The 27,000-nt window shown below is 44.3% G+C and overlaps 1 protein-coding gene across 5 annotated transcripts in view; it reads right to left on the bottom strand.

Annotated features, from left to right (window-relative positions):
* Window positions 1-27,000, bottom strand: part of SUFU (SUFU negative regulator of hedgehog signaling) — a 104,229-nt gene that overhangs the window by 56,648 nt on the left and 20,581 nt on the right. For all 5 annotated transcript variants that reach the window (XR_012587662.1, XM_074592208.1, XM_074592207.1 and 2 more), the window contains exon 3: window positions 16,317-16,453. Coding sequence is in view for 4 of the 5 variants with exons in the window: in XM_074592208.1 (XP_074448309.1) it covers window positions 16,317-16,453 (137 nt within the window). In the remaining variant the exon portion in view is untranslated. The remainder of the gene's footprint in view (window positions 1-16,316; window positions 16,454-27,000) is intronic.

The raw sequence follows: 27,000 nt of genomic DNA, 5'->3' as shown, positions 1-27,000 counted from the left end.
GTCCTCTCCCTGACTCCGCACAGCCTGCTCCGCCAGCCACCTCCTCCCACGCTTCCTCTCCTCCCCACAACTTCATTCAGCTCCTCCACCTCTGCTCCTTGCAGCCTTCTCCAGCCCTCGCAGTCAGCTGAGGTAGGAGCTGGCACAACCATTGTGCTTGGCATCCCCTTGGCAGAAGCGCTGCCCGGGGCAGGATGCATCTCCCGCCTTGCTTTGCTTTTGCAGCAACACATTTCTCGCTTATCTACAGATTTATCTGCATGGCTCCCTCCCACAGGGAGGGAAGGCTGGAGGAAGGCACAGCAGCATGAAAGGACTTACCTGGCATTGCTAAGAAAGAAAATGAGCACAGACGCGAGTTGCGCCTTTGCAGTCCCACAAAGCTCTCCCGCTCCAAGCTTTTGCTCCTCTACAGCCCATCACTGAGACCCACCGCCCTTGGCTGCTTTCACCTCCTCTAACAGGCAAGTGGGACAATCTTCTCCTTACCTTCTCCATTCCCCAGCCCAGCAACCACAAGGGAGCAACAGTGAAGCACTTGCCAAATCCTGAGCTCTAGGCCAGGCAAGCGAGCCTTACACCTCTGTCCAGCTGCGCCGCCACCAGCTTTCTGCATCCTTCACCTGAACAAGGTGTGTTTTACAGCTCCCCTTCACAGGGCTGCGCTTATGTCTTCAATAGTTTCAGAAACTGAATAGCCTCAGGATGGGGTGGAGGCCCAGGAGCAAGAAAGGATGTAATACAGCAGGATCTCCTGTCAGATAAGGACTCAGCCCAAAATAGGTATTTAATGATAGTTTATTTACAGATTATGTGACCCACGTGGCAAATTTGAAGAGACACTTGCCCTTCATTTAAAAACCCTATCCTGTGTTCTGGCGCATGAAAGCCAGAATGTCTTACGGTTACCTGAAGATTTCCCAGACAGGTGCTACTAGAACAAAGACTTGTACCCACAGCATTTAGCAACCTTTAAGTGTCCTCAGCAAGGGAAGAGAACTGCAGGTGAAAAATAATTTTTTCTTTGCTTTTGGACCTCCTACATACTTGCGTGTGAGAAGAATGGATGCTTAGATGGACACAGAACACCCTGAGACTATAGAGTCACTTGTGATCTCCCCCTAGATATCTGTCTACAAGACATTTCTGTTGAAGAGCTTTCAAGGAGCTTGAAAGGGAAGCCAAGGCACTGTCCTCCTCTGAAGGACCCAAAGAAGATGTAAGCAGCTTCTTTTTGTAACCTCCACAGCACAGGCGTCTGACAGAAAGACTGCTAGACTCCACTAGGGTATCGCTTTTAGCAAATATTACTCAAGAAAGGGGAGACGGTCTGTGAGAAAACACCTACGGAGTTATCACATCGTAATCTCTTCAGAAAAGAGTTCTAGTTACCTGGGCATTAGATCTGGGGCTTATAACGGAGAGGAAGGGCAGGGGTCTTTAAGAGCACACTGTAGCATTTTTCTCAGTGGTTGATTATTTTCTTTTAAATTTTCAGGAATTTAAAGCTTGCGCAGGCCAAACTTTTGTTTTACTTTGGCAAAGCAGGAGGCCGAAGGGCAGGAAACAGAGGAACTTTGTATTCACACACATTTGTGTAAAATATTAGTTACGCATTGAGCTCTACCAACCCATTACAGTAGTGCAAGGGACTAAGTTTGTGTGTTTCTAAGAGCTATATTTATGGTTCAAATGTAAAATGGCCAGCCTGTTTATGGAGCACCTTTTGAAACACCATCCCAAGTGTTACAAGATGATTCCTTTAAGCCTCTGATTTTAAACCAAAAAGCAGGAGAGTCCACTTTCTGCAGGCTCTGGGCTGTCTGCAGCTTCTGAATACACTCTCCCTGATTCTCTTCCCCACCAAGAACAAAACGCTTCCCCTGCTGTGCCCATTTGCTGCCTCCTGGCTGAGCAGGCTGCTGCAAAGGATCTTTGCATCTGAGGCTGTCAGAAGATGGTCTGTAACGAGCTCCGCGTACTGCCTCTCTCGCAGGCGGAGTGGGTTAGTCAGAAAGCACAGTTTGAGCACCACTTGCTGCACAGATCTTCAATAGAAAGTGTAAGAAGGTGGATATTTAACAGTGAACCCAACTTCCAGCTCAGTCCACTCTCCTCTGCAGTTTCGTCTAACACGGACTTGGCAGCTGTCAAGGGAAAAAAGCAGTCCTTTTCACAAGGCTACTCAGTACATGTAACCTTCAAAACTCTCCTCTGTGCATCCCAAACAATTGCACACAGGCAGCAAGAGAGGATGCTCCTGCGACTGCCGAACAATCCCTCTGTGTTGTGCCTTTCAGCTCCTTGATAGGAGCAGGCAGCATTATTCTGTGCTGAAGCCTTTAACTATTACAGCGGCTGCTTCCGTTTCTCAGAAAAGGCCATGTGGGACAAAACCCTCATATATAAGATGCCAAAGGACCTCACAGCAGCAGGAGGGGGAGTTTTCTGCCTTCCCCGAGCTGTTTCCTTTGTCTTGCATTCCTCCTTCAGTACAGGGGACAGAGCCTTTGTCCAAGGCTGGGCTGACCGTGTGCAGCTTCTCCCCGGCTTCCTTACCCAGGAGTCAGAGATGCTCTTCTTAACAGGAACTGCTGGTCCCCAGTATGTCAGCTCCTCCTCACCTTCCTGCAGCCGGGAGGATGGAGAAAAGGCTTCCCGCTGAGAGCTCGGCTCCCCTCCACTTTTGGCAGAAGACATTAGCAAGACTGATCTTGCTGATGGTCTGATCTTAAACCGCAGCCACCCAGGATAAACACCTGCTAGAGGCCACCATCCAAGCATCCCAGGGTGCAGGGCCCGCTGGCTGTCCTCCCACCACTTCAGCTGTTGTGGCAGCCTTGCACGGGTATGTGTCACACAGCTTCGTCTGGGTCTCCATGCCAGTTTCTTTCCTCCCTCTCCCACATGCAGTATGAAGGCTAAAACGACTTGTGCATTTATAAATGCACCCGTGTATCAGATCTACGAGCGTTGCTGCTTTGTCCATCCCTGACATTTGGGAGCAGCCTCAGGGCACATGGACTGATGCAAAGCACAGAGATGGGTCTTTTTTTTTTTTTCCCGTTTTTTATTTTTTTTTTCCCCCCATTTTTCTTTTTTTAAATAAACCAAGTGAATGAACTGTATTGAACAGCTGAAAAGCAACGAGCCAAGTTCAGTTCCCAGGCAGGAACAGGACATGAGTTGACAGAATTAAAAGGGACAGCATCAGTTGAAATCTAGCCAACTCAAACCGGACCTAAACCTACTTTATCTAAATTGCAGTAGCAGCTAAAAACAAGCCTCCTCTTTCAGGCAGCACTGAGATCCCTCACTGCCCAGAAATACTATGCAATCAGTAAAGCAGTCGGGGGAAGACAGCTTTCCTTCTATTTCAACAAAGTCTTTTATAAAGAACAAAGACTTTCTGTGCCTCTGCTCCTGGCACAAAGCCTCTCCATGCTTTAGTGTCAACCTACCCTTTGAGGCCGGAGAAGGTCAAAGACCTGTTCTCAGCTGAGAGCTAGAAGCTGGAGAGACAATAATGGCTTCCATGACAAGGCATTGGAACTACTCAGCCTGACCCATGAGTCCAGACAAACTGCAGGAGAGAAAAAAGCCCAAACTTCATGAGGTTGGGGAGGTAGAGAAGAAAAGGCTTTAATGTATATTACATAGCTAGCTGACTGACAACATAAGCCATAGACTTTTCCTCCTCCAAGCCGAATGAGGGTACAGGTGTCCTTGGAAACTCTTGAGCTCCCAGTTATGCTTTCCTACCACTGAACTGCAGACTGGGAGGAAGCCTGGAGGAGCCTCATGCCCAGTCTAGGTTCACACCACCAGTACTGACGAAGTAAAAAGCAATGTCACGCAGCAGTGCTGTTAGTCCCCTCCTCTCAAGCTCCTGAGACAGCATCCAGCACTTCTTAAACCTGGCCCCCCCTGGTTACAGGGGCTTTTCTATCACCGCAGCAAAAGGAACTTTGTGGAGAAGAGATTCTCTGGTGTGGCACAATGTCCTAGCAAGTCCCAAACAAGGGCCAGGGAGACGTTACCCACCAAAACCAGCAAGAGCTAAATAATTGCCAGCTTGTCCCATCAGCGGCTGAAGAGGTGACAGTGCTCCAATGCAAAGGGCAGGACTGAGCCTGGTGCTGGGGTGCCTCCAGTATTGCAAAGGGGCAGCACCCTACCTATTCTGAACAGAAAGAGAAGTGAAGTTAATTTAGTCAGCCAAAATCTAAGGTCATGCAACTCCATTTATGCTGCTAGGAAGAAGAATAGGGGCACACTACCCACGTGGTGGCATAAGAGCACTCAGCAGCTTTCACAGCTGTATTTCTGCTCCATGCCCTCAGCTAGTTTACCACCCGTACTTGAAACCACTCTGACCGAGACAGGTCTCACACAGAGGAACGACAGGCCACCAGGTGCGGGCTAGTTCACAGCCTGGGAAGCCTCAGCCATGGCTGGGGCCACCATAAAGTTCCTCTCAAACCTCTTCCCTCCCCCTGTGCCTTGACACCCAGCACTTACCGTCACAAGTGAGGATAAAAACATTGGACTCTGAAGGTCCCAAAAATTATGGTCATACAAACAGACAAATAATACTAAGCTTTGCAAGTGCGCAGAGAGGAACTGCATTCATTTCATCTAGGGAACCCAGAAGCACTTCTGCACGCTGACCCACGCACCAGTGTCAGCGTCACCAGGGCCAAGACCTGTCCTTTCCCTCCTTTCCAAGTGACAGTCTCTTTCTGCCAAAGAGCCTGGATGTTCAGATGGTCAATATTGCTATGCTTATTCCCTACAGACTCCTGCTAGGTGTTGGGAAGACCATCTTGACATTAAGAACAGGCAGTGGAAGTTTACAGTTTCTTTGAGAAGGGGGAAAAGAAGAGCTACAAAAATGCCTTTCAATAAGTTCTGCTGGACCAAATCCTGGTCACAGAAAAAACCAGAACAGATTAGAGAAAAAAAGTTTGATGCCAAAAACTAAACAGTGAGGAGGCTTCTGGAGACTTGCCTGAGAGTTGCCATGTCAGGAAAACTGACAGGTGTCTCGCTGCCCCATCCTTTAAGCGCACTCAAAGAAGAAACACATAAAGCCACACTGCAACACTAATGTCTCTCCTCTGAGAGCTCAGATACTGTGGGTTACAACTGCACGCACAGGCTAAGGCCGGCATGACGCGAGCTGCCATCTCTTGTGCTGCAAAAGGAAGGATTTTCTGCAACTGGCACTGCCTGGTGTGTCAGCTAATGGCCACACACACACACACAAGCAGAACTGCTATAACAGGACCAGCCTTGTCTGGCAGGACATGCAGCAGGTATTGGGCATCCAGCTTTGGGCAGCGCAGGGTGATCAAACAGTGCCAGCAGGCAAGTTTCAACCCTTGAGCATCCCGAGCAGTAACAGCAACAAGACAATAAGAGTAAACCCAGTACCACCTTCAGCGTTTTCCCTGTGCAACCCTGGGACAGTATTTCAAGAGAAGATGCATTCATGTGCTTACAAAATGTCTCCTCTTAGACTCATCCTTTCTGCAGACAAAAACATTTTCCATGAGATCTCTTCAGTGTTGTCTGTCTGATCGACACCTTTGCAGACAGATGCTCCTCTCTGGATTATTAGCAGTGCTGCATAAATTTATTTGTGATCTACAGGGGTGAGTAAAAAGGGCTGCGTTCATGCGCAACCAGCATTTTGCTGCCATGCCTATCAGGACAATTTACAAGAGCTGCATTTGGCATTTCCCCCCTCAACAACTTCAGAGCCTCCAGCCAGCTCCGGAGGAAGCCAGCAACAGGTTGGAGACCTAAGCACGCGCTCAATAGCTGCCTGTCGTGCCCGGCACGTCAGCCAACCGCTCCGCACACAAGCAGCCGGTTTGTTTTATCAGCCAGCACATCGTCTGGTACCAGCCACAGCACGTATGTCCCAGCTGGAAGCTCGGGGATGTGACAAGGCTGGCTTAGGAGATGGGGCGGAGAGATGGGAAATATCGGGGAGGTGAGCTCATAGGCAGCATTATGGGGAGAAGTGGATTTATTGCGGCAGTGTGGGATGGAAAGGGGCTGGTGCACGAAGACGTAAAGGACCAGGCTTGATCTGTGCTGCTGCTCACAGAACAGCTTGTTTTATGGGAAACGTCTAAGAGGAATTAGGCTAAAACCCAACCAATTTCTCATGGACCACTGAATAACTATCAGATGATGAGAGCTTTTGGCCATGACAAACTTGGGTTAAATTGGAACCAGTGACTTAATGTTTCCATACCCCTTTGCAGAATAAAGGCACGCAGCCCGCGCACTTGGTTGAGTCCTGTTCACCTACGACAATTTACTGTGCTATGGTTTCAGTGTTTGCACCACAGAGTTCACCACATAACAGGTTCTGTTGAAACGAAATGTTGATTTATACTTCTTTGTGGAGCTAAAAAAAACCAGTTAATCCCCCCCCATTTTTAATCTAAAATCCTGGAATACTACAGAGGAGCCAGGGCCAGCTCTACACTGGAAACTGGTCAATATTACAAACAGATGATAGAAAAAATATATATATTTTACAGAGCCATAGCAACCAGAATAGAACAATAAATCAGCCTGGGTTTGAAAAAAAAAAATATAAAGGCACAGTCAGGGAAAAATATATATGAATTACTGGGAGATTTTATTTGGCTTTAGTCATCCTACTGGGAAGAAATAAACACTGTTTTACAAACAAGCTGGACAAGCCTCATTTGTATTCAAGCAAGCAAGGAGTTTGTTTTGGGGTTGGGTTTTGTTTTTTATTTTCCTTTGTACACACAGAAATTGGCCTGTGTCAATAATGTCTGAAAACATGTTGGCAAGGAAAGAGTCACTGAGGGTACCACATTGAAGCTTTCTGGGCTCCAGAAGATCTGAAGATGAAGCCTAGCAGTTACACCAGGGCAGCAGGTGAACAAGGTATCTGCTTGCTTAATGGCTGCAGGTCTGTGACCCCAGCCAAAACACCTAATCCCACTGAGTCCCATTTTCAGTGTAAAAGTTATACTGCCTGTCAAACACAAAATGCCTCCCTAGCTCAGACTAAGCTAACTCAAATCAGATGAAAACTGCTGAATAAGAAGTCAATACCTGCAGTCCTTACAACTCCTGTAATCACCCTTGTTTAAAAACGGGGGAAACTGCAGCACGTGGAGCTGGCATAATGGCCCCAAACTGATGCACCGGGCTAATGCACACGTAGGCAGGAACAGCGTACGTGCTTCCCCAAACTACAGACAAGTCACCAGACAGTAATTTCTACCTGAAGAAAGTATGACATGTCAGAAATAACTAAGGAAGGCTAGACATACCTCATTCTGGGCCTGCTTTTCAGCCTGGCTGCCGGAGGCTTGTGTGGCTGTGCTGCCTCAGGCGCTTGCACGCAGCAGTCAGAACCATCCTCCCTTCCAGTAAACTTTGGGAAATTGGCCCACGGACTTGATCATGACTGAGGACAGAAGCTCATGGATACTAAGTTCCTGCAGGTTTCACAGAAATAACTAAAGGACAAGAGAAGATATTTCATACCTCATCCTCTGAAAAGGGAATCCTTCACCACGACAGTGCAGAGGGTGCAGACATGCCAAGAGAGGTGTTTGTGCGGAAAAAAACCCCAGCACAATACATCAGCTATAGCTAGTTTGGTTATTGTTTTGGCATGTTGCTATCAACACGTAAAACTCATTGTGTACCTGCTGGAATTAGTTCTGTATAATACACTTTTCAAAAGTGTAATAAATTTTCTAAGGAATAATTCATATAAGCAAGTTCCTCCTGAAGTAATCAGCTGAAATCTACATTAAATTGCCACCCACAAATTGCATCTTGCATGCTTACTTCCCGTGTTTGTAGATTTTTCTTACTAATGTGTTGCAGTCGCCAAGACACAAACAGCTTCCTACTACTGACTAGTCAAAGGTTAAATATTAAAATTCAACTTTTAAATTAACTGAGACTTCAAAACTCGTATCTTTTAGTGCACTAGTAAGCAAGAAACTATGAAAAAAGATAAATTATGTATTTATGGAACTATCAAAAATTATGTTTAGAAGACCTGAAGAGGACAGCTAGTCAGTCAAGACATATTTATAATACGAAGGAAATGATGAAGGCTCCTACTCTGCCCCCACCCAGAGGAAGGATCAACTCTCTCTGAAAATTATCCATGAATAGTTTGACTTGTTCTCAAAGGTATGCAGCAGTTGGGAATCTACAACTATTCCAGTGCTTCACCACACTTATCATTTGAAGGTTTTCCCTAATGACAAACCCTAAGCCTACCTTACAGAAATTTTAGTAGTGATAGGTCTCTTGTATCCCCAGTAGGCACACCAACAATTTATTACTTTATTCCCTACAGCAACCTTTTGCATATTGGAAGACTGTTCTCACATATTCCTTTGTTCTTCTCTTCCCTAGACTAAATAAACATAACTCTTTTGATCATTCCTCCACAGGTCGTATTTTCTGCACCTTTGGGTCATTCTTACTGCTGTCTTCCAGACTCTCTCCAACTGGGATGCATCTGACTTGAAGTTTTTTTGCCCAAAATGAGATACAATGCTCTCCCTTTCCCTTCAAGGTGTTGCCAGCAGGACCCTATCATACACAATACACAGAACATTTACATTTATACATCAGAATAATTTCACTGTTATCTCTCAGCATGAAGACCGTGTTGGTTTAGGGATAGCTCGCTGGTGATACCAGCTCCGGACTGGTGATAGTAACTCCAAACAGTCGTCTTCTGCTTTCAGAACTGCTGTCTTTCCCCAGCTGATAATGGCGCATTGGATTATTCCTGTGTAAGCACAGGAGCCCACACTAGTTGCGCCTTCTGACCTTACCACACATCAGCGCTTCAGACTATTTTGCTACTTGCAAAAGTTGCTCTGAATTCCAACCGTCTATGCCCTAGTGCTTTGCTGTGTCTGCAGATTTCATCAAGATACTTTGCATTTCATCATCCTGGTCAATACCAAATTGCATGAGCTCTAGAACAGATTTTAAAAGAATTTAAACTACACATCTTTTGTGGTTGATGACTACACATTGACAATTACTCAGGGTCTAAATATCCAAACAGTATCGCATACGTCTTTCTTTAGTTTTCATCAAGATCGCATTTCCTCAGCTCGCTCACATACTCGTTGGAAAAGACAATGTCAAAAATCTCACTAGTATCAAGGTAACCAACATTCACTGCTTCCCATGGTGCCTGTAACTTCATGACAATTAATTTGTTCTGATTTATTCTTGATAAATCCATGCTGGAACATCCATTATTCCCTGGATACCTTCTAGATGGTTTGTTTTTCCTAGCAGTTTCTTAAGACTTGAAGTCTGATTGATCAATTAGAAACCTCAGGTTTTTGCATTTTTGGGGTTCATTTTCTTGGGGTTTTTTTGGGGGGTGGTGGGGTGAAGAACAGCATTTGCCATTTTCCAACCTCCTGTAATGCTACAGCCTGTCCCCCCCTGCAACGGCAGGGGCTCAGACTTCTCAGGCTGACGTGTTCTGGGGTAAATGTTACCAAGCTCAGCCAACTGCAAGCCTCTAATTCATGAACATCATCTTAATATTTCTGAAGCTAGTTCCACTAGCTAGTTCCCCACTACAATTCATGCACTGCAGAGAATATAACCATGACATATGCTATACCATTATCTTTAGGCTCTCTGCATGACGAGTTTTTCCTGACAATTTCTCCAAACCTGTACCTTACAGCTCCATCTGTTTTCTTTCAGGCCAAGAAACATCGGAGCAGCAAGAGCTCACACACACAACACATTTGTTTCCATGCTGCATCAATATATTGCCTTGATGATGTATATCAGGCAGGCCCTTGAAAACAACCTAACTTTACCTTAGAGAGAAAAAAAAAATGCAGATTTTAATTTCAGGAAAGCACAAATCATGGCCTCTGTATACTGATCAAGTGTCATAATACTGCAGTACCTAAAGAGTTAATAATCCTAACAAGCCCTGGATAAGCTTTCTCTAGGCAGAGCATTTCTTCCTCTTCCTTTGAATTGAAGTATAAATTTGTTCTACCATGAGATATTCCCAGTATACCCACAATCATGACAAGCAAAGGTCACTGAATTGTGCAAAGTTTCATTTTCAAGGTTTGCAGGTTTGGGGTTTGTTATTTTTTTTAAACTAAAAATAACAGAGTTGGAATCTGTGGTCATGGTCGAACAGTGATAAAATTAAGAACAGATAAAGCCACGAATAACATTTTTTGAGACTTGCAAGCTTGGTTTTGTTGAAGGAGGGGAAGTAGTGCCATTTAATCAAAAGCACAAAGCACCAAGTGTTTGTTACAGTGAGCAGAGAAGCCAAGGCTCAAAGAGGTCTGAAATTCAATGCAGAAGACTGCTTTTCTAAAGCACAACGACAGTGCAGGAGAGACGGAAACAAAGGAAAGCAACATACATTTGCTTAGAAGCGTCTGTTGCAAAAATACATCACTTGCAATGAGACATCCTTCGCAACTGCAATACACAGTAATAATATTTAGGACAGCAGTAGATGAGTCTTCAACTCAGTCACCACCATCTGAAAACGCTCAGGCTCAGCAGGAGTAGAACTACACCTTACGCTCCCCCAACTTCAACCGGACCCAGCACATCTATGATAACCAAAAAGTTGGCTTGTTATTCAAGAGATAAGAATTTAGCTCTTAGCTTAGCTTTCAAAGTAAACAATGTTTTGACATGCGAAAGTGTTTGGAGCCTATCCAAAAAGTTCCTGCCAGTTTTATTATTTTTTTTTCTTGCTTCTTGTTCAGAGTGGATTCATAAGCATTACTTAAGTTGTTCCAGTTCATCAAACACTTTTAAGGCTATTTTGGAGTATTAAAGAGACTCCACAGATTTTTTTTTTAAACAACTGAAGAGGACAACATTAAGGTATGTACACCAGAGTCAAACAATGCTTATCATTGTTGCATTTGACAAATGCTTCAAGTGGCACCATCAGAAAGAACTTGAGCAAAAAGAATCCTTTCATCACGTAGAAGAATGTTGTCATGCCACAGCCTGCCTAAGCCCAATGTGCTTCAGAAGAAGCACCCCTTCAAATACTTCACAGTTTTAAAGTTTTAACATCTGACCAGAGAAGTCCTGGAAAAGACCAAGGAAAAAAAGATGATGGCAGAAGCTCATTTGGCTTTACAGAGTGAGTATGTTAGACTGCGGGAAATCCTATTAGGCAGAAAAAACCGCAAACCCCACTGCTGAGCACCGGGTGCCTGATTACCCAGCGGTGACAGAAGGGAGAATATGGGAATTACTCTGGAGACTGCCAGCCTGAGGGGGCAGCGAGAGAGGGCAGCTCGCGGGAGTAAAGCAGGACACGTCAGATGTAGCAGAAGGACTGGGGACTCTGCAGAGCAATAGAGCAAGTGAGCTTACACTAAAATAGAAAATGACTGCATCTATGGTCAACTGGTGTTGCCCTCAGAGACCAGGAAGAAACATGATAGAGCCAGCCCCATAACAAGTCTTACTTTTAAATGCATCATCTTGTCAGGATTAACCTGACATCTATGATTAGCCATAAGATTTTAGCTTGAGAAAGTTCTTATTCAAAAGAGACAAGTGATAAATAAATTTGTACCAAAATAAAACTAGAGTCGATCACTTGCTGCAACAGCACAGAGTTTCCTTTTGTACAGGGCAAGGAATAGTTGGTAATACTTGGTGACAGTACACAGCTGCTTCCTGAAGGGCATGAAGCTGGATGGAAAAAAACAAAACAAAACAAAAATCAAACTCTTCTGTGAAATCTTAAGGGGCCTCTGGAGGTCTCCCATCCAGCCTCCTATTTGAAGTGGAGCCATCAGCAATGCTAGATCAGGGCCATCGTAGCTTTGTTGAGCTAAGTCCTGAACCTTCTCAGGAACTGTTCCCTGTCCTTTGCCACCCTCCTTGTGAGCGAGTTTTTCCTGAAGCCCTTCCAGAATCTCCCGTACTACAATTCAGAGCTGTAGTCCCTTGTATTATCTAGGGCTTGACCCCACAAACTTGTAACTACCCTCCCAACAGCTGTAGGCTCCCATTAGATCACTCTGCATCTTCTTTTCCCAGGCTAAACCAGCCCTGCTCCCTCCAGCTCTCCTTATAGCTCGCATGCTCTAGGACCCCGACCACCCTTGACTCTCTCCAGTTTTTCAACGTCTCTTAAACTGGGAGGCCCAAAAGAGGACACAGTATTTTAAGTGAGTGCCCCAGTGTCATGGCAAAGAGGTAATAACTTCCCCCAATCTGCTGCTCATGCTTTTCCTACAGTAACCCAGCATGTGGTTTGCCCATTGCATGATAAGCGTAGTGTTGGCTCATACTCGATTTCATAGAATCATAGAATCATAGAATCATAGAATCATAGAATCATAGAATCATAGAATCATAGAATCATAGGGTTGGAAGGGACCTCTGGAGATCATCTAGTCCAACCCCCCTGCCAGAGCAGGGTCACCTAGAGCAGGTTACACAGGAACATGTCCAGGCGGGTTTTGAATGTCTCCAGAGTTGGAGACTCCACCACCTCTCTGGGCAGCCTGTTCCAGTGCTCTGTCACCCTCAGGGTAAAGAAGTTCCTCCTCATGTTTAGGTGGAACTTCCTATGTTCAAGTTTGTGCCCATTGCCTCTTGTCCTGTCCCCGGGCACCACTGAAAAGAGCCTGGCCCCATCCTCCTGACACCCACCCTTTAAGTATTTATAAGCATTGATAAGGTCACCCCTCAGCCGTCTTTTTTCCAGACTGAAGAGACCCAAATCCCTCAGCCTTTCCTCATAAGAGAGGTGTTCCAGTCCCCCAATCATCTTTGTAGCCCTCTGCTGCACCCTTTCCAGCAGTTCCCTGTCCCTCTTGAACCGGGGAGCCCAGAACTGGACACAGTACTCCAGGTGCGGCCTCACCAAGGCAGAGTAGAGGGGGAGGATGACCTCCCTCGACCTGCTGGCCACGCTCTTCTTGATGCATCCCAGGATGCCATTGGCCTTCTTGGCCACAAGGGCACATTGCTGACTCATGGTCATCCTGTTGTCCACCAGGACTCCCAGGTCTCTTTCCACAGAGCTGCTCTCCAGCAGGTCAGCACCCAACCTGTACTGGTGCATGGGGTTGTTCCTTCCCAGGTGCAGCACCCTACACTTGCCCTTGTTGAACTTCATAAGGTTTCTCTCTGCCCAGATCTCCAACCTGTCCAGGTCTCTCTGTATGGCGGCACAGCCTTCCGGTGTGTCAGCCACCCCACCCAGCTTGGTGTCATCAGCAAACTTGCTGAGGGCGCACTCTATCCCCTCATCCAGGTCATTGATGAATATGTTGAAGAGGACTGGACCCAGTACTGACCCCTGGGGAACACCACTCGTCACTGGTCTCCAACTAGACTCTGTGCCCCTAATCACAACCCTCTGAGCTCTATCTTTCAACCAGTTTTCTATCCACCCCACTGTCCATTCATCTAACCCACACTTCCTAAGCTTCCCTATGAGGATGCTGTGGGAGACCGTGTCAAACGCCTTGCTTAAGTCAAGGTAGACCACATCTACCGCCCTCCCCTCATCTATCCATCTAGTCGTGCCATCGTAGAAGGCTATCAGATTAGTCAGACATGATTTCCCGTTGGTGAATCCATGCTGAGTACTTCTGATAGCTTTCCTTTCCTCCACATGCCTTGAGATGACACCCAGAACGAGCTGTTCCATCATCTTTCCAGGGATGGAGGTGAGGCTGACCGGCCTGTAGTTCCCCGGCTCCTCCTTCTTGCCTTTCTTGAAGACTGGAGTGACATTGGCTTTCCTCCAGTCCCCAGGCACCTCGCCTGTTCTCCAGGACTTTTCAAAGATGATGGAGAGCGGCCCAGCAATGACTTCTGCCAGCTCCCTCAGCACTCTCGGGTGCATCCCATCAGGGCCCATGGACTTGTGAATATCTAGATGATCTAATTGGTCCCTCACTCGCTCCTCCTCAACCCAAGGGAAGTCGTCTTCTTTCCCTGTTACTTTATTCAATGCCTGGGACTCCTGAGGGCTGGGCCGAGCAGAAAAGACCGAAGCAAAGAAGGCATTCAGTAACTCTGCCTTCTCCACATCCTCCGTCACCATGACTCCTGCCTCATTCAGCAGTGGGCCTACAACTTCTCTGGTCTTCCTTTTGCTTCCAATATACTTGTAGAAGCTCTTTTTGTTGTGCTTGATGTCCCTAGCCAGGTCTAATTCCAAGGCGGCCTTGGCTTTCCTTGTTTCATCCCTGCACGCTCTGGTGGCATTCTTGTAATCCTCCCAAGGGGTCAGTCCCTTCTTCCACTTATTATAAACTTCCTTCTTCCACTTGAGCTTCATATTCAAAGAAAGAAGTCAATTTATGATTCATACACTGGATTTTTTAATAACATAAATTGAGAGCTAAACACCAGAGGCTAGAATCCATTAACATATATTTGAGCAGTGCCTTTAAAGAGTCACGGTGGACAGAATGTCAAAACCAGCATGGATAACCAGAGGATAATACCAGAGGCCCTTAGTTCAAGTCAGACTGATATGCATGGGCACAACCACTCTTTCCAGTCTAAAAACAGTTCATTGGCTTTAACGTCAGAAAGATAAGACTGCATTAGTGCAGGAAACCAAACAAGGAAAGTCTCTGCCCTGAGAGCCAGCTTAGTCACTGAGAAGTTTGTCTTAAAGTACCCTACCAAACCCCATTTCACTCTGCAGACTTCCTCTCACCCATGAAAAGGGTGACACAAACAAGCAACTGCTATAGACAGGCTGCCTAATGTGCAAATAGAAGGCGCTCAAACAACTCTATTAAAGAGGCTGTTATGAGAACCAACACCGGACTAGAAAATTTAAAAGGCTCCAAAAGGGGTCTTATATGTAAGATAAGTTAACATGTTGTATGTTATTTTATATCTAAGAGGGAGACTCAGATGTTTTCTTCAGACCCTGCGGTCAGTACATAGAAAATGTGAGCATGAATTCATCACTGCATTGTCAGTATCAAAAAGCTACTGTATAATATACTTTAGGCAGGACAGGAACCTCAAACAATGGCAAAAATGATGAGAGTCATGTGGATTTAGATGTTTAAGAGTAGCAAAAATCAAGATAGAAAGGCGAGCCCAAATTTGGATGGCAACTGGGGAAGATAACTACACAGCAAAGATTACCAAAAAAATGCTTGTGTCATTTTAAACTGCAACAAGAGACACTCCCAATATGAAGACAAGCAATAATCTGTGCTGGCATTGGTCTCTGTCAGTCAATATTTAGAAAAATACCTGACAAGAGTTGCCACAGCCTCAGAGATTTGTCACAGAGGTTAGCAGAGCAATCCTGTTTTCATCTAGACCTTTCCCCTTTGAGAGTCAGCCAGCTGACGGAAAACCAGCAATAGAATCACAAGCTACTGAGCAATTTATTAACTAGTAGAGCTAGTACCAAATGCTTCAAATTCAATAATCATTGATTTAGAAGGTACTTTACCTGTAAAGGACCTCAAACTAGCTTAAAAAAAAAAGTTCTTCAAATATTTTCATTCAGATCTCGTGATGCTGGAGAGTGCCCCTCAAGTATGTTATGCACTCAACCATTCCACGGGTCTCCACGTGTTCACACCACAAACTAATATTCAATCTACTGGTATAAACGAAACACAGAAAGAGCAGTGCAAGAGGATGTTTTGTAGGCACCCTGCCTCCCAGTTTTCTGGCAAGTCTCCATCTGCATTAACGATTCCCAATTGTTAATTCCATAGCCGTCCCAGCCTCGGCATCCCTTATGACTTTTACATTTTCTCATCTCAGCAGCTCCTTCTTTACATATGTTGCTGCTGCTCACCTCAGAGACTACAGAAAGAGATTTGCTTCTGAAGGAACTGCAACTGTTCTGGAAGTTACAGCCCTTCTGCTTAGAAGTGAGACGTTATCAGATGGGTGCTCCTCAGCCATTTCAGGACAAGCAAATGAGGTTTTCTTACAAAGAGAAGGCGAAACTAACAACACAGGAAAGATATGAAGAGCCACTGGGCAGAACTCCTATGGTTACTGTTTGGTATCTTCCGCTTTTAAGTACTAAGGATTTGGAATTACCTGAGCAGCAGTTGGATTTTGTCCCCAGCAAGCCGGGGTGATGGAAGGAACACACTCTTTTGGGTTCCCACACAAAGATAATTCCCAAGATTTGACTGAGCGCTGACAAGACAAGTGTCACACTGTGTAACAGACTTGGCCCTTCAGAACGAGAGCAGGAAAAATGAGGCAGCGTATTCAACCTGCAGTACCTGACTGGAAGACGTATCTGGCTAAGCCTTGCATTAACTCTGCTGGCCAGGTGGGTGGTGCTGACTCCCCCGTTTCTCTCTTTAGTCGAAACGTCAGCTCAAATCCAAAACCACTTGGTCCATCTGTTCCCGTAAACCTGGAGAGAATGAAAAATAAAAAGTCAAGACATAATTCTTGTAACCAGAGCAGGCTTCAAGATTAGGACCGTGGAAAAAGGATGAATGTTCTCCTCATAGAAAAGATAAGTTTAGAAATTCTCTTATTTCAGTCTACTCTAGCTCAAATGACATAACACTGTTAGGTTAGCTGATGTAATACAATTTAAAGATAACTATCATAGTCATGTTTTCAGTCAGAATAATGCAATCTTGGAACCACAACTTCTTTCCTTGGACCAGTGGGATTTTCAGCAACCCAAATTTGTTTTTAAAACATGATTGTAAGTTTTGTACTGATAGCTAAATGGGGATACCAGAGAAAGTGCATAACAGAAAATAATGTTATTCCACTCTTGTGAATTCAAATTTCTATACATTGAGAAGTGGGATGCAACTAAAGTACTTGGTAGTAGGTTTCTGGGTTGAGAGTGTTGAATATTTTGATGTAGAGCACACAATTTCTGCATTGTGGATGGTCAGCAGGGGAGAGGGAAACAAGAAGATGCAGGCAGAAAGTTAATAACCTGTCACATCATGCACTAATTCTTATTTTGCTCCAGTATAAGCCTGCACACATTCTCCTTGTATATCTAGGAGGACAACAGTGGGAGAGCATTGAATATGACCGCTACTGTTCAAGAAGCAGCAGTTTGGCCACTTCCCCATTTGACAGAGATAGGTGCCAATTTATCTGGTTTGGTCAGATAGGGTCTACCCAGGAGGACAGTCATAATCAAAGCATCAAGGCTATAACAAAAAGGAGTAAATAAAGGATACCCCATACTGCTCTTTGCTTCAACAAAACTAGTCCTTGAGAATCCTTTTTATTTTATTTATACATACAGGAAAGTTCCAGTTCCAAGTCCCCACCAGCTAAAAATGCCACGTTTGCCTGTGGAAAAAGAGAAACCCCACGGACAAAAACGTAAGCTCACAACTTGAAAGCAAGTTGGAGACATCCTTGTCCTTTTTACCACTGTCATTGTGTTCCTTGCTCATTTGCTGTGGCTGTTCCACAAAGGCAGAGGAAAGAAAGAAGGATTTACACTGAGCATAAAGACACCTCACAGAAGCTTTCATAAACCAGTAACATGCTGCAAGTTCAGATCTCCAACACCTGCAGCCATTGGCAAATTCTCTGGAGAAACTTCGCAAATGTCTTGGATGCTGGTGCCTTGCTGGCATGTATGAAAGGTACAACGCACAAAGCGTTAACATTGTACTACTACTAAAAACAGTCAAGAAAGTGATGAGAGAACTTTCCATTTGAAAAATACAGCTCACCAGCAGTTTGGTGACCAGCTCCAAGTGTTGGACGGATTGTTCCCATAGCAAAGACTCTGGTTTGAAGCAGAAACACTTAACAGTGACCCTGACTAATGACATACTAAAACTGATCAAATTTAAGCATCAATGCAATTCCTTCATAATGCAGTGTAACTTTACTTGAGGATTCTTCAAGGAAAGTTTGATTGTGGTAGACTTTCAAGTATTGTAACAAAAGTAGTTAAACATACCCAAGGACAGAACTAAACTATGGGACAGCCCAAAGAGATAACAACAGCTGTGACTGAAAACAAAGAGAGCAGGCATTGGAAGTCACTCAGACATCCACAATAAGGGGGAGTAAACAATATAACAAATAAAGACTGTATTTCGTTAGTATAAAAATACACAAGCATGTCCATTTTTGTTTCCTTCCATATTATCCTCAACAAAGAATTTGAGAATTATATATTACCGAAGCAAATTCCCTATGAACAGAGCAGATAATGCATTTCAGAACGGTCAACTGGTACATATAAAACCTCTTTTAGGAAAGAAGCGTACCCTTAAGCAACAAGTCAAATAATTACATTTGGTTTTTAAACAAAGCAAGAGCTTACTGAATAACCAGACAGCCGGGGAGTGGAACCTGGCTGTGCAGCAAAACCTTTGTTCTGCAATCATGCATGCAGGTCCACCAAAAAGACTGGTACAGGGTAGCGATAGCCTTACAAATGTGAAATTGTACTTTGCACATTCAGCAACCCTGTAATGTTTTATTAGTTTCACATATCAGTTAGCAAAGGAAAAAGAGAACTATTCTTAAAGAGAGAAACAAAAATGCTTCAAAGTGAGTAGCTTTCAAGGTTTGATTCCAGGAAAAAGCATATACCATAAACCAAAATACATTACGAATGGGTCAATTTTAAGAAGGATCAGAGTTAACAAAACGCCTTCAAGGTGATTTTTCACAGTGAAAATTTTTGGAAAGTAAGATGGCTCCATATTGAATTTTCTCCTTTCAAGGCATGTTCTGAAACAACACAGCTTTACTTCTAACATGCATTGAGCTGGAGTTTAGTAGGGTTTTGGTTTTTTTTTTTTTTTGAACTCCACAGACCTCTCTGCTTCCCAGAAGTAAGTGCTTAAGAGAAGACCACACATGCTTTATACTGATCCATATGCAAGCCACTCAGTAACAGAGGTGTTCAGGTGAGTATCCATCAAATTTAAAGCCAGATTAGCATTTAGGAGAACGCTGCTGGTCAGCAACACATCAGTAGCTGCAAATCAGTAAAACTGACAGACAATGTTACTTACGTGGTTTTTTTGTATGGTAATGAAAGAGACTTTAAAACAGAGAACTACTAATAGAAAATAAATAGAATGTAAGATAAGAAAATGAGTAGTAAGTTACTTCCCTTCTAAGATTTAAAAAAAAAGTCCCTGAAGAAAAGATGTATCTTGCAAAAAACACTCAAAATTGCAGCAGCATACAATGCCTATAATTCTCAGAGTAACAAATATTAGAAAAATCCTATTCGTATGTAAAGATATTTATACTCAAAGATTAAAGATGTTTTTGAATAGCTAATGGCCACAGGTTGCTGAAAATACACTGCTTTGTTACAGTGAAATTTTAAATACGTGCAATTCACCTGTATTGTGCAGCTGTTCCGAAGTAACAGTCTATAAAGTAAAAGCCTTTGATCTGTTTAATTTTAGGTTGGTAATTTGTTTTTGAAGAAATTGTGACACACATGGCTTTAAAAGCTTGCAATTATTTTAGAAATCCCTTATGTTTAATTCAGACAAGTCTTTCATAGGAAGAAATATTAATGTTCAGAATGTAATTAGCATAGTCATTTTCAGTTAGCATTTTTGCCAAAGCGTTTGCTTTTATTCTTCTAAAAAGTCTAGTATTTGAAAGTTGAATGTAGTTTCAACAGCTGCCATGTAATTTCTCTCAATGAACAACGGATCATAACCCAGGACCAGAGCTCCTGGCTGAGGTTTGGAGAATGTACATGAGAATGGAGAGAGACCTGAGCTTCAGGAACTAATAAACCTATAAACCTGCCACATGCCTCTGACCCTTGATCTAACAAAAATCACAGAGAAGAATCCAGCAGTCGAGTTATGCAGCTTGGCTTCTCTTACGGGAGTCCTTTTCACTAGGGAGTGAGTGCTTACACCGGCTTCAACTCCAAAATTTGTGAGGATAAGGATACATCAGTTCGCTGGCAGAGACGCAAGTAGCAGCCACAGCCAGGAAATGCATGGGAAACAAATCTGCCTGGTAAAAAGCTCAAGACCTCCAAATACACGTGCCATATGAATGGATGATCAAGCAAACGGCTTTTCATCCCCCAAAAGGATAAAGAGGCTCCTCCCTTACATCCGGGCTGTAAGCAGCTGCTCATTCCCCCAAACCATCCTTGTCCATTTTTGTTCAAGACCTTACCAACAAGACAAAAGATATTGTAACCAAGAAACCCATCCACCATCAGGGAGCTAATAAAGTGAGATTCCCCATAAACAATTTATACCAAGATGTTCCATCACTTTCATGTGGAAACACTGGATTCCTAGGGCAGCCTCCTCCTTCTAGGGTACATCCCCACTGCTTGGGGGTTATCTTAGGTGGCTGCTGAGAAACAGGACAAAAAAGGATCGCACCTTGCAGGCTTGTAGATGTTCAAACTCATGCTCCTTCTCACAAGTTCCCAATTTTACCAAACTTCCAGAAAAGTCGATCACCTTCAGCCAGCCATTGTCAACCAACAAGCTAAAAAAAATATACAGTCCCAGAAGAGACAGACTGAACAAGCCTCATTTTCCACAGAAAACTGGGTGGCGGGGTGAGGATAACCCATAGATGGACGAAGTCCTGCTAAAGCACACGGAAGCCAGGTTTGTTCATGACCTCTTCCATCAACCCCCCAGGTTCTCTGCTACCTGCACCTGGACTAACCTGCTCCCTTCCAAGCAGGCAGCAAAGCGTCCGCCGCAGGTCAGCCCGACCCCAGCTCCTGTGTCAACTGTGAAGGTAACACGTTTTTATTACACACTTTGTTCTACAGAAGCAAGATCCTGACACTATTTGGGGTTGGTTTCTTTGTGAATAAGGGAGGTGGGGACTGGGGTGGTGGTTTTGGGATAGTTTTTCTTAGTTGTGGTTTAGTTGTTTGTTTTGTTGGTTGTTTTGGGTTTTTTTTAGTTTTGTTTTGGTTTATTTTTTTTAAATCTGAAGGTGACCAATTCAGACTACAGCCAATTTAGAATAAAGGCTTTGGAGCTCAGTTCAGCATCTCAACACTGGAGTGCTGTGCAGGTCATTTCTTCAGCAAAACAATTACAATGCCACAGTCCAAAATAGCCTCAGCTTTACAGTGAGACAACTATCTGAGATGGAGCATGTGCAGGAAGGAAATCTCAGAATTACTATTTTGTATCTGTGCGTGGCCCCAGGTACATAACCTGAAAGCTGCAACACAGCATTAAGTTTCTGTACTAACAGATCTGAATACTTCACATAGTTTGGTTTACGCCTTGGTTCTGCTGAACCCTGCACTTTCGAGTGCAAGCTTCTCTTAAATGCCCCTAAGAAAGAAGGAAAAAGAAAACAAATTCACTATTTTGCCCAAACACTATAAAGGTTCTAACTATAAAGAGACAGAATGCATTGTATTGTGCCTGCCACTGTTTTGCCCCCCCCCAACACAAGGGCACATCGCCTTTATAGCCGACCCAATGGCAAAGCAGCAGCTAAATTTTCACAAAAAACAAACATCGATGGAGAAATTCTTGGCTTGCTGCATGCCCACTGGCACACATCAGATAGAACTATATTATGACTACAGCAGTAATGGAAGGTGCTGGTATCTGCCAAGTCAAATCCAACCCTATATTTAATATTAAAACCTTATTTTGTCGCATGAACAAAAATAAACCTTTTGAAAGCCAAGGTCATATATTACATGCCATTCTTTGGGTTAAAACTCCGTTTATCTGTTCAGCAAATCAGCTCGGCAGCACAGACCACATTGCAGCACTGCGCATATGCTGAAGGAGCCTGGCTCGTTCCTTTAATGAGGTAAGAGTTTCACTGATCATGATATTTAGTTCCAGCAAAAGAATCCAAAGAAATAGAGGCCCCTTTATTTACAGAGCCGTGCGGCCGGGCCCCCCGAGCCCCCCGCCACCCCGCGCTCTGCCAGGCCCCTCTCCTGAAGCCACACACAGAGAACTGAAAAGCTGCTCCCCTCTGCAGCAGAGTACCCAGGGCGTTTTTTCACATCAAATAACCCAGCTTAAGAGGATCAAAAGCCAAACTAGCCCTTTGCTTTAAAAAGCAGCTCTGAAAACCAGAGGCTTTTCAGTTTAAATCAAAGCTATTTGCCAAACCATTTTCATTCTCACTTTTGCAAGGAACAAGAGGAGGTTTGCTTCACTGCCGTGCAAAATGGCTGTATTTCTGAAATTCTGCTTTTGAAAGCTACAGAGCGCTGGACAAGGAGCAGAGTGTACTAGGTGTTTATTTTTTGAGAGTTCAAGAGTATGTGTATATAAATATATTAGGTGAACCAATCCCTGAAAATGGGAGTTTACGCAGGGAAACGCTGGCCCTTCACTACGATTATTTCAGCCAGGGAACAACAAGAAAGCTCTTTCAGGGCGTTTGGGGATAGTTAGGACTGAGCTTCCAGAAGTCACAGCTCCACTCCCAGCAGCTCCAGGGAGATAAACCAGGTCTCTTCTGGGCAGTGACGGCAGGCTCACACTACTCCGCACCGACTTGTCCCAGCTTCACTTTTCAGTTCCACCACCACTACTTTTGGGCAGCCACTTCAGACGCCTTTTGCTTCAACTCCCTAATTGCATTTCCCCACACCTTCTACAAAGACAAAACTTCCTGCTCTGCTGCCGATGAGCTACTCTGATACTGTTTTGAAGGCTGCAGAAATACAGTATCACTACATTTCTAAGCCTGGCATCAGGAAGAGCTGCTATTATTTCCATCAGAAAGCAGTTTTAATTCTACTACCACCCGCAAAAAAAAGAAAAAAGAGGTGCCACAGTAATTGTCAATCCATAGCTTTCAGTACACCAGGTGTATCAGAAGTTTGATAAGGTGGTTAAACCAAGCTGATGGGCAGCGCCCACCACTCTGCTTGATGAGACCAAAGTACTTCAGGGCCCAGTTCCCATTACTGTTTTAAGACTGCATAGCTAGTAACCATCCCACGAGATTTTTCTATTAGCTAGCAAAGACACTATTAGCAACACAGAGGACTGGTGTAACCAAAAGCATCACGGTACTCAATGACTGACTTCACAGGCCCTCCCTGAGAAAAATCAAGAGGTATACCATTTCCCTTTCACTGCCCACATCTGCTTACAAAAAAAGCAACACAAAGAGTGATCTCCTGTCTAAAACCCAAGGAGAAGCCTTCAACTGGCTGTTACAGCCATTGAGTTGAACAACTTAGTGTGTCTCCATTTCCTGGGAAGGACATCAGGCAAGAGCTGATGTGCCCCAAACAAGATTATGCAGAGAGTCAGTCTTCTGAATTCAAGCTCCAGGTGTGTTACACAATGTCTTCCCACTATAAGCAAATGACTCTCAGATTCCAGAGCTCCAGAAAAAAAAAGAAAAAAAAAAAAAAAAAGTTACCCTACGTTGTGCTTCCAGCATCTTGCCTAACAGGAAATGGTTGGTTTTAGTGCAGCTGTCAAACAATATAAAAGTCTCATCTGAGAGCCCCGACGGCATGCTGGGATGCTCCTGTGAAGCAATTTCATAAGAAAATAGGCATAGCAACCCCCCTACATGAAAGGCTTAAAAAGTATCCAGAAATGTTATTTCAGCCCAAACCCACCTGCTTACTCACATACTCTCCCAGATTGCCTCCTGGCATTGAAGAAAACATGAATTTTAAAGAAAAACACATAAAAACATCTGAGAGAAGCAGGGGGTGGTTATCTGGACATCAGATGGTTATCTCTTCAGAGAGCTTGACAGGAAATTCCACGAGCTCTCGCAACCCAAACCTGCGCGCAGGGTCTTACTGGACTCCTTTCTACCTTGATTTAAGAAAAAGTTTCATGCATAAGCAGGGAAAATACAAATGCAAGAAGAACACCTGCACAGAGATTTCTGTTCATGTAAAATCAAGGTCAGAAGTGACACATGGTGCTCAAGACATCAGCCTATGGCTATGCCCAAAGCTACTGCTTAGAGCTTGCTCTTGCAGCACATATTAAATGCGTCAGCCATCAACCAAATGGGAAAACCTTTCTAGAAACAGCAATTTAAATTGTTTTTAGAGAATTATTCCAACATCTAAATCCAAACAGATGCAGAGGCACTCACTCTGCAGTTATTTGGAGGTGGGCTTCTCAGCTTTCTGAAATACTCATGCAGGACCTGCTTAGAAAACTTACATTGAGATAGATCTAAGTAAAATCTGTGAATTGATTTGTGCTGGCCAGGATGCAAACAGAACTGTGCATCACCGAGCTACCATTCAGCAAGTGAAGTGCTGTTACACAGGAGACTTCAGTTTAAGTTTCACTCACAGGTATACAACACTGATTTCATACATTTCACTATTCAGTTTCTTCAAAACTCAGCTGGTGACAATCTTGCCCCTGAAGCCTGGAGATTCACAGTTTAGGTTGTTTTTAAAAAATTGTTTCTGTAAATAACGAATGTTGATACAACAGATAAATTGATTTTTCCTCCAAACCTTCAGACTACAGAGTCAAGACAACCTTCTTCTAACTGCAGACACAACTGTCTTATGAGAGGTAGTGTCACTTGAACTACATGATAATATGGTACAGGTTTCCAGCAGCTTTAGACACAAGCAGCATGGGAATCATTGTGTGCATTCTGTCGACACGTGACAGACTGGCCACTTTTTAGACACCTAAATCAGTCAGGAATGTGAGAAGCACTTGTCACACAAGTGTCATTAAAATGCGTCCATACCACAGTTGCCTACATCACATGAGGAAAGGCTGAGCGCTGGGTTTGTTCAGCCTTAATAAAAGAAGGTTGAAAGTGGTGGTGGGGGGGAATCTTACTGCTCAACTACCTACTGGGAGGGCAACGGGAAGATGGAGCCAGACCCCAGATAACACACTGCAAAACAGCAAAGGTCAATTCCAGTTACACGTATCTGGAAATCTTTTTCACACGATAGTGGTCAAACCCTGGAACAGGATCCAGGGAGGCTGCAGAAGTTGGCTCTCGGAGCAGGCATCAACTGGAAACTTTTGTAGGTCCTTTCCAACCCAAGCGACCCTATGAAGCATCATGGCCAAGAACACAAGTATGAACTCTTAGTACTGGTACCCTGTGTCCAAAACTGAGCTGGCAGGACCCACAGCTGATAATTCACAAACACATGAGTTAAACCCATTTTGACAGAAGTGGTTACTATACTCAGCTCCTGCCCAGCCACATGGGAAACAGCTCCTGAACTATGCTCTCTCCAGCCTAGCATGTTAAGGTAAATCACCAGCAGTTTTCAGGTCACTTTAATGTGCTGGGCTACAAGTTAAGGCAATTTAGGGGTTGGTTCTTTGAGGTTCGGCTGTCCATGAAAGTAGTAGCATCTGGAAGAAAGACAGGATCCTACTTAGCTGCTGGAGATTAATCCCTTTGAGCTCTAGAGGCTTGGAAGCGTTATTGTCTCATTCTGGAGAGCGTCAACACGGTCATACATGTAAGGATAGTGCATGTAGATTAAGGGCAAAAGGCTGTAATGGCCCTGACGGTGCCAAAGGGATCTATCTGCTTCATTATTAACACTCTGTAATGGCCCTGACGGTGCCAAAGGGATCTATCTGCTTCATTATTAACACTGTCAAGAAACTTCAGAATACTCTTAAAGTCCTAAAACAGCATCCGAGTGACCTAAGTTTGAATCCCTTGTCTGCTACAAAATTCCCATCCTCCTCAACAAGTTACTTAGGAATTGGATTCTCAGATATAAAATAACGGTATTTCTCTGCTTCAAAGCAATGTGACCCACTCATCATTTAGGAAATGCTTATATACTCCACCTATCAAGGTCACAAAAGCTGGGAAATTAACTCCACATTCTGCACAGCATGGACAAACACTGAACACGGGAAATGACTAAAACAACAAAATATGAAACAGGAGGTTGCATGGGATGTGTCACTCTCTACCCCAGCAAAAGACGTCCACATGAGGGCAGTTTGCTTTTTATTTTCTCTGTTTTATGGTGCATGGATGTAGCTATACCACTAGGTGATGGTTTGATCTCCCATTAGAGTTGTAACTAAACTGACAAGACCAAACCATTTCATCTTCATGATTCCCAAAGACATACTAAAAAAAATAATTAAAAAAAAATCTATGTTAAATCAAGTGACTAGAGGACTGGACATGCTTTGCAGCTTGAAGGCTCACTCATTTTTCCAGGGAGCCACCCAGGCTTCCTACCTCACAGCCAGCAGAACCCATCTCAACCCAGCTGAGGTGTCCCTGAGAGCAGGTTCTCAGCCACCACCTGCAGCACGCTGCCAGCACAGCGAGCACCGCAAGGGAAGCTGTGCTTCTTGGCACAGCCGTGAAAGCGCAGACAGACTCTGCAATGGCCTGGGGAAGTTGCCGCAGAGTTGCATCATCTTAATGCCCGCTGAAAAGATCTGGAAAGAATAGCTAGGAGTACAATAAGGATTTACAACTGCATTCACAGAGAAAGGGGCAGGGAACTAGTGAAAAAGAAAACAACTTATCAAGACCTGTACTTTAACATTTCACTTAAGCTGTCTATTTATGCTGCACTTCAGAGCTACTTATCCTCCATTTCTACAAGGCCAGCAGAACACTGGTCTCACTTGGCCTGAGCGGGAGGTGATTCTGCCAACACAGCACGCGGTCCCTGCACCATACGGTGCGTTAGGGAAGGCAACCTTTCATCTGCGCACAGATCCCATGTCACATCGGGACTGAATCCTTAGCTCTGATGCATTGGTCCTTGCACAGCCTGCAGGGAACGGTACCACATCTCCAAAACTTCACCTAAGGGCTCAGCTGCAACCTCATCAGGCAAGGGAACATAAGCAAGGGGCCGGTTCGAGCCACTGTGGCTGGGAAGGATGGTATTGCTGTGCTTGGTGAGCAGCTGGGAAAAGGGCACCGACTTTCCTTGCAGTGTCTCCTGGCTTCTTCCTAGCTCCTACTGTGGAAAGTTCTGCAGCTGCTGGGAGGAACCCA

The sequence above is a fragment of the Larus michahellis genome, chromosome 6 (genome assembly GCF_964199755.1).
Source record: "Larus michahellis chromosome 6, bLarMic1.1, whole genome shotgun sequence".
Lineage (NCBI taxonomy): Eukaryota > Metazoa > Chordata > Aves > Charadriiformes > Laridae > Larus > Larus michahellis.
The sequence above is the reverse complement of the archived record's forward strand: the minus strand, read 5'-3'. Positions and strand labels throughout refer to the sequence as shown.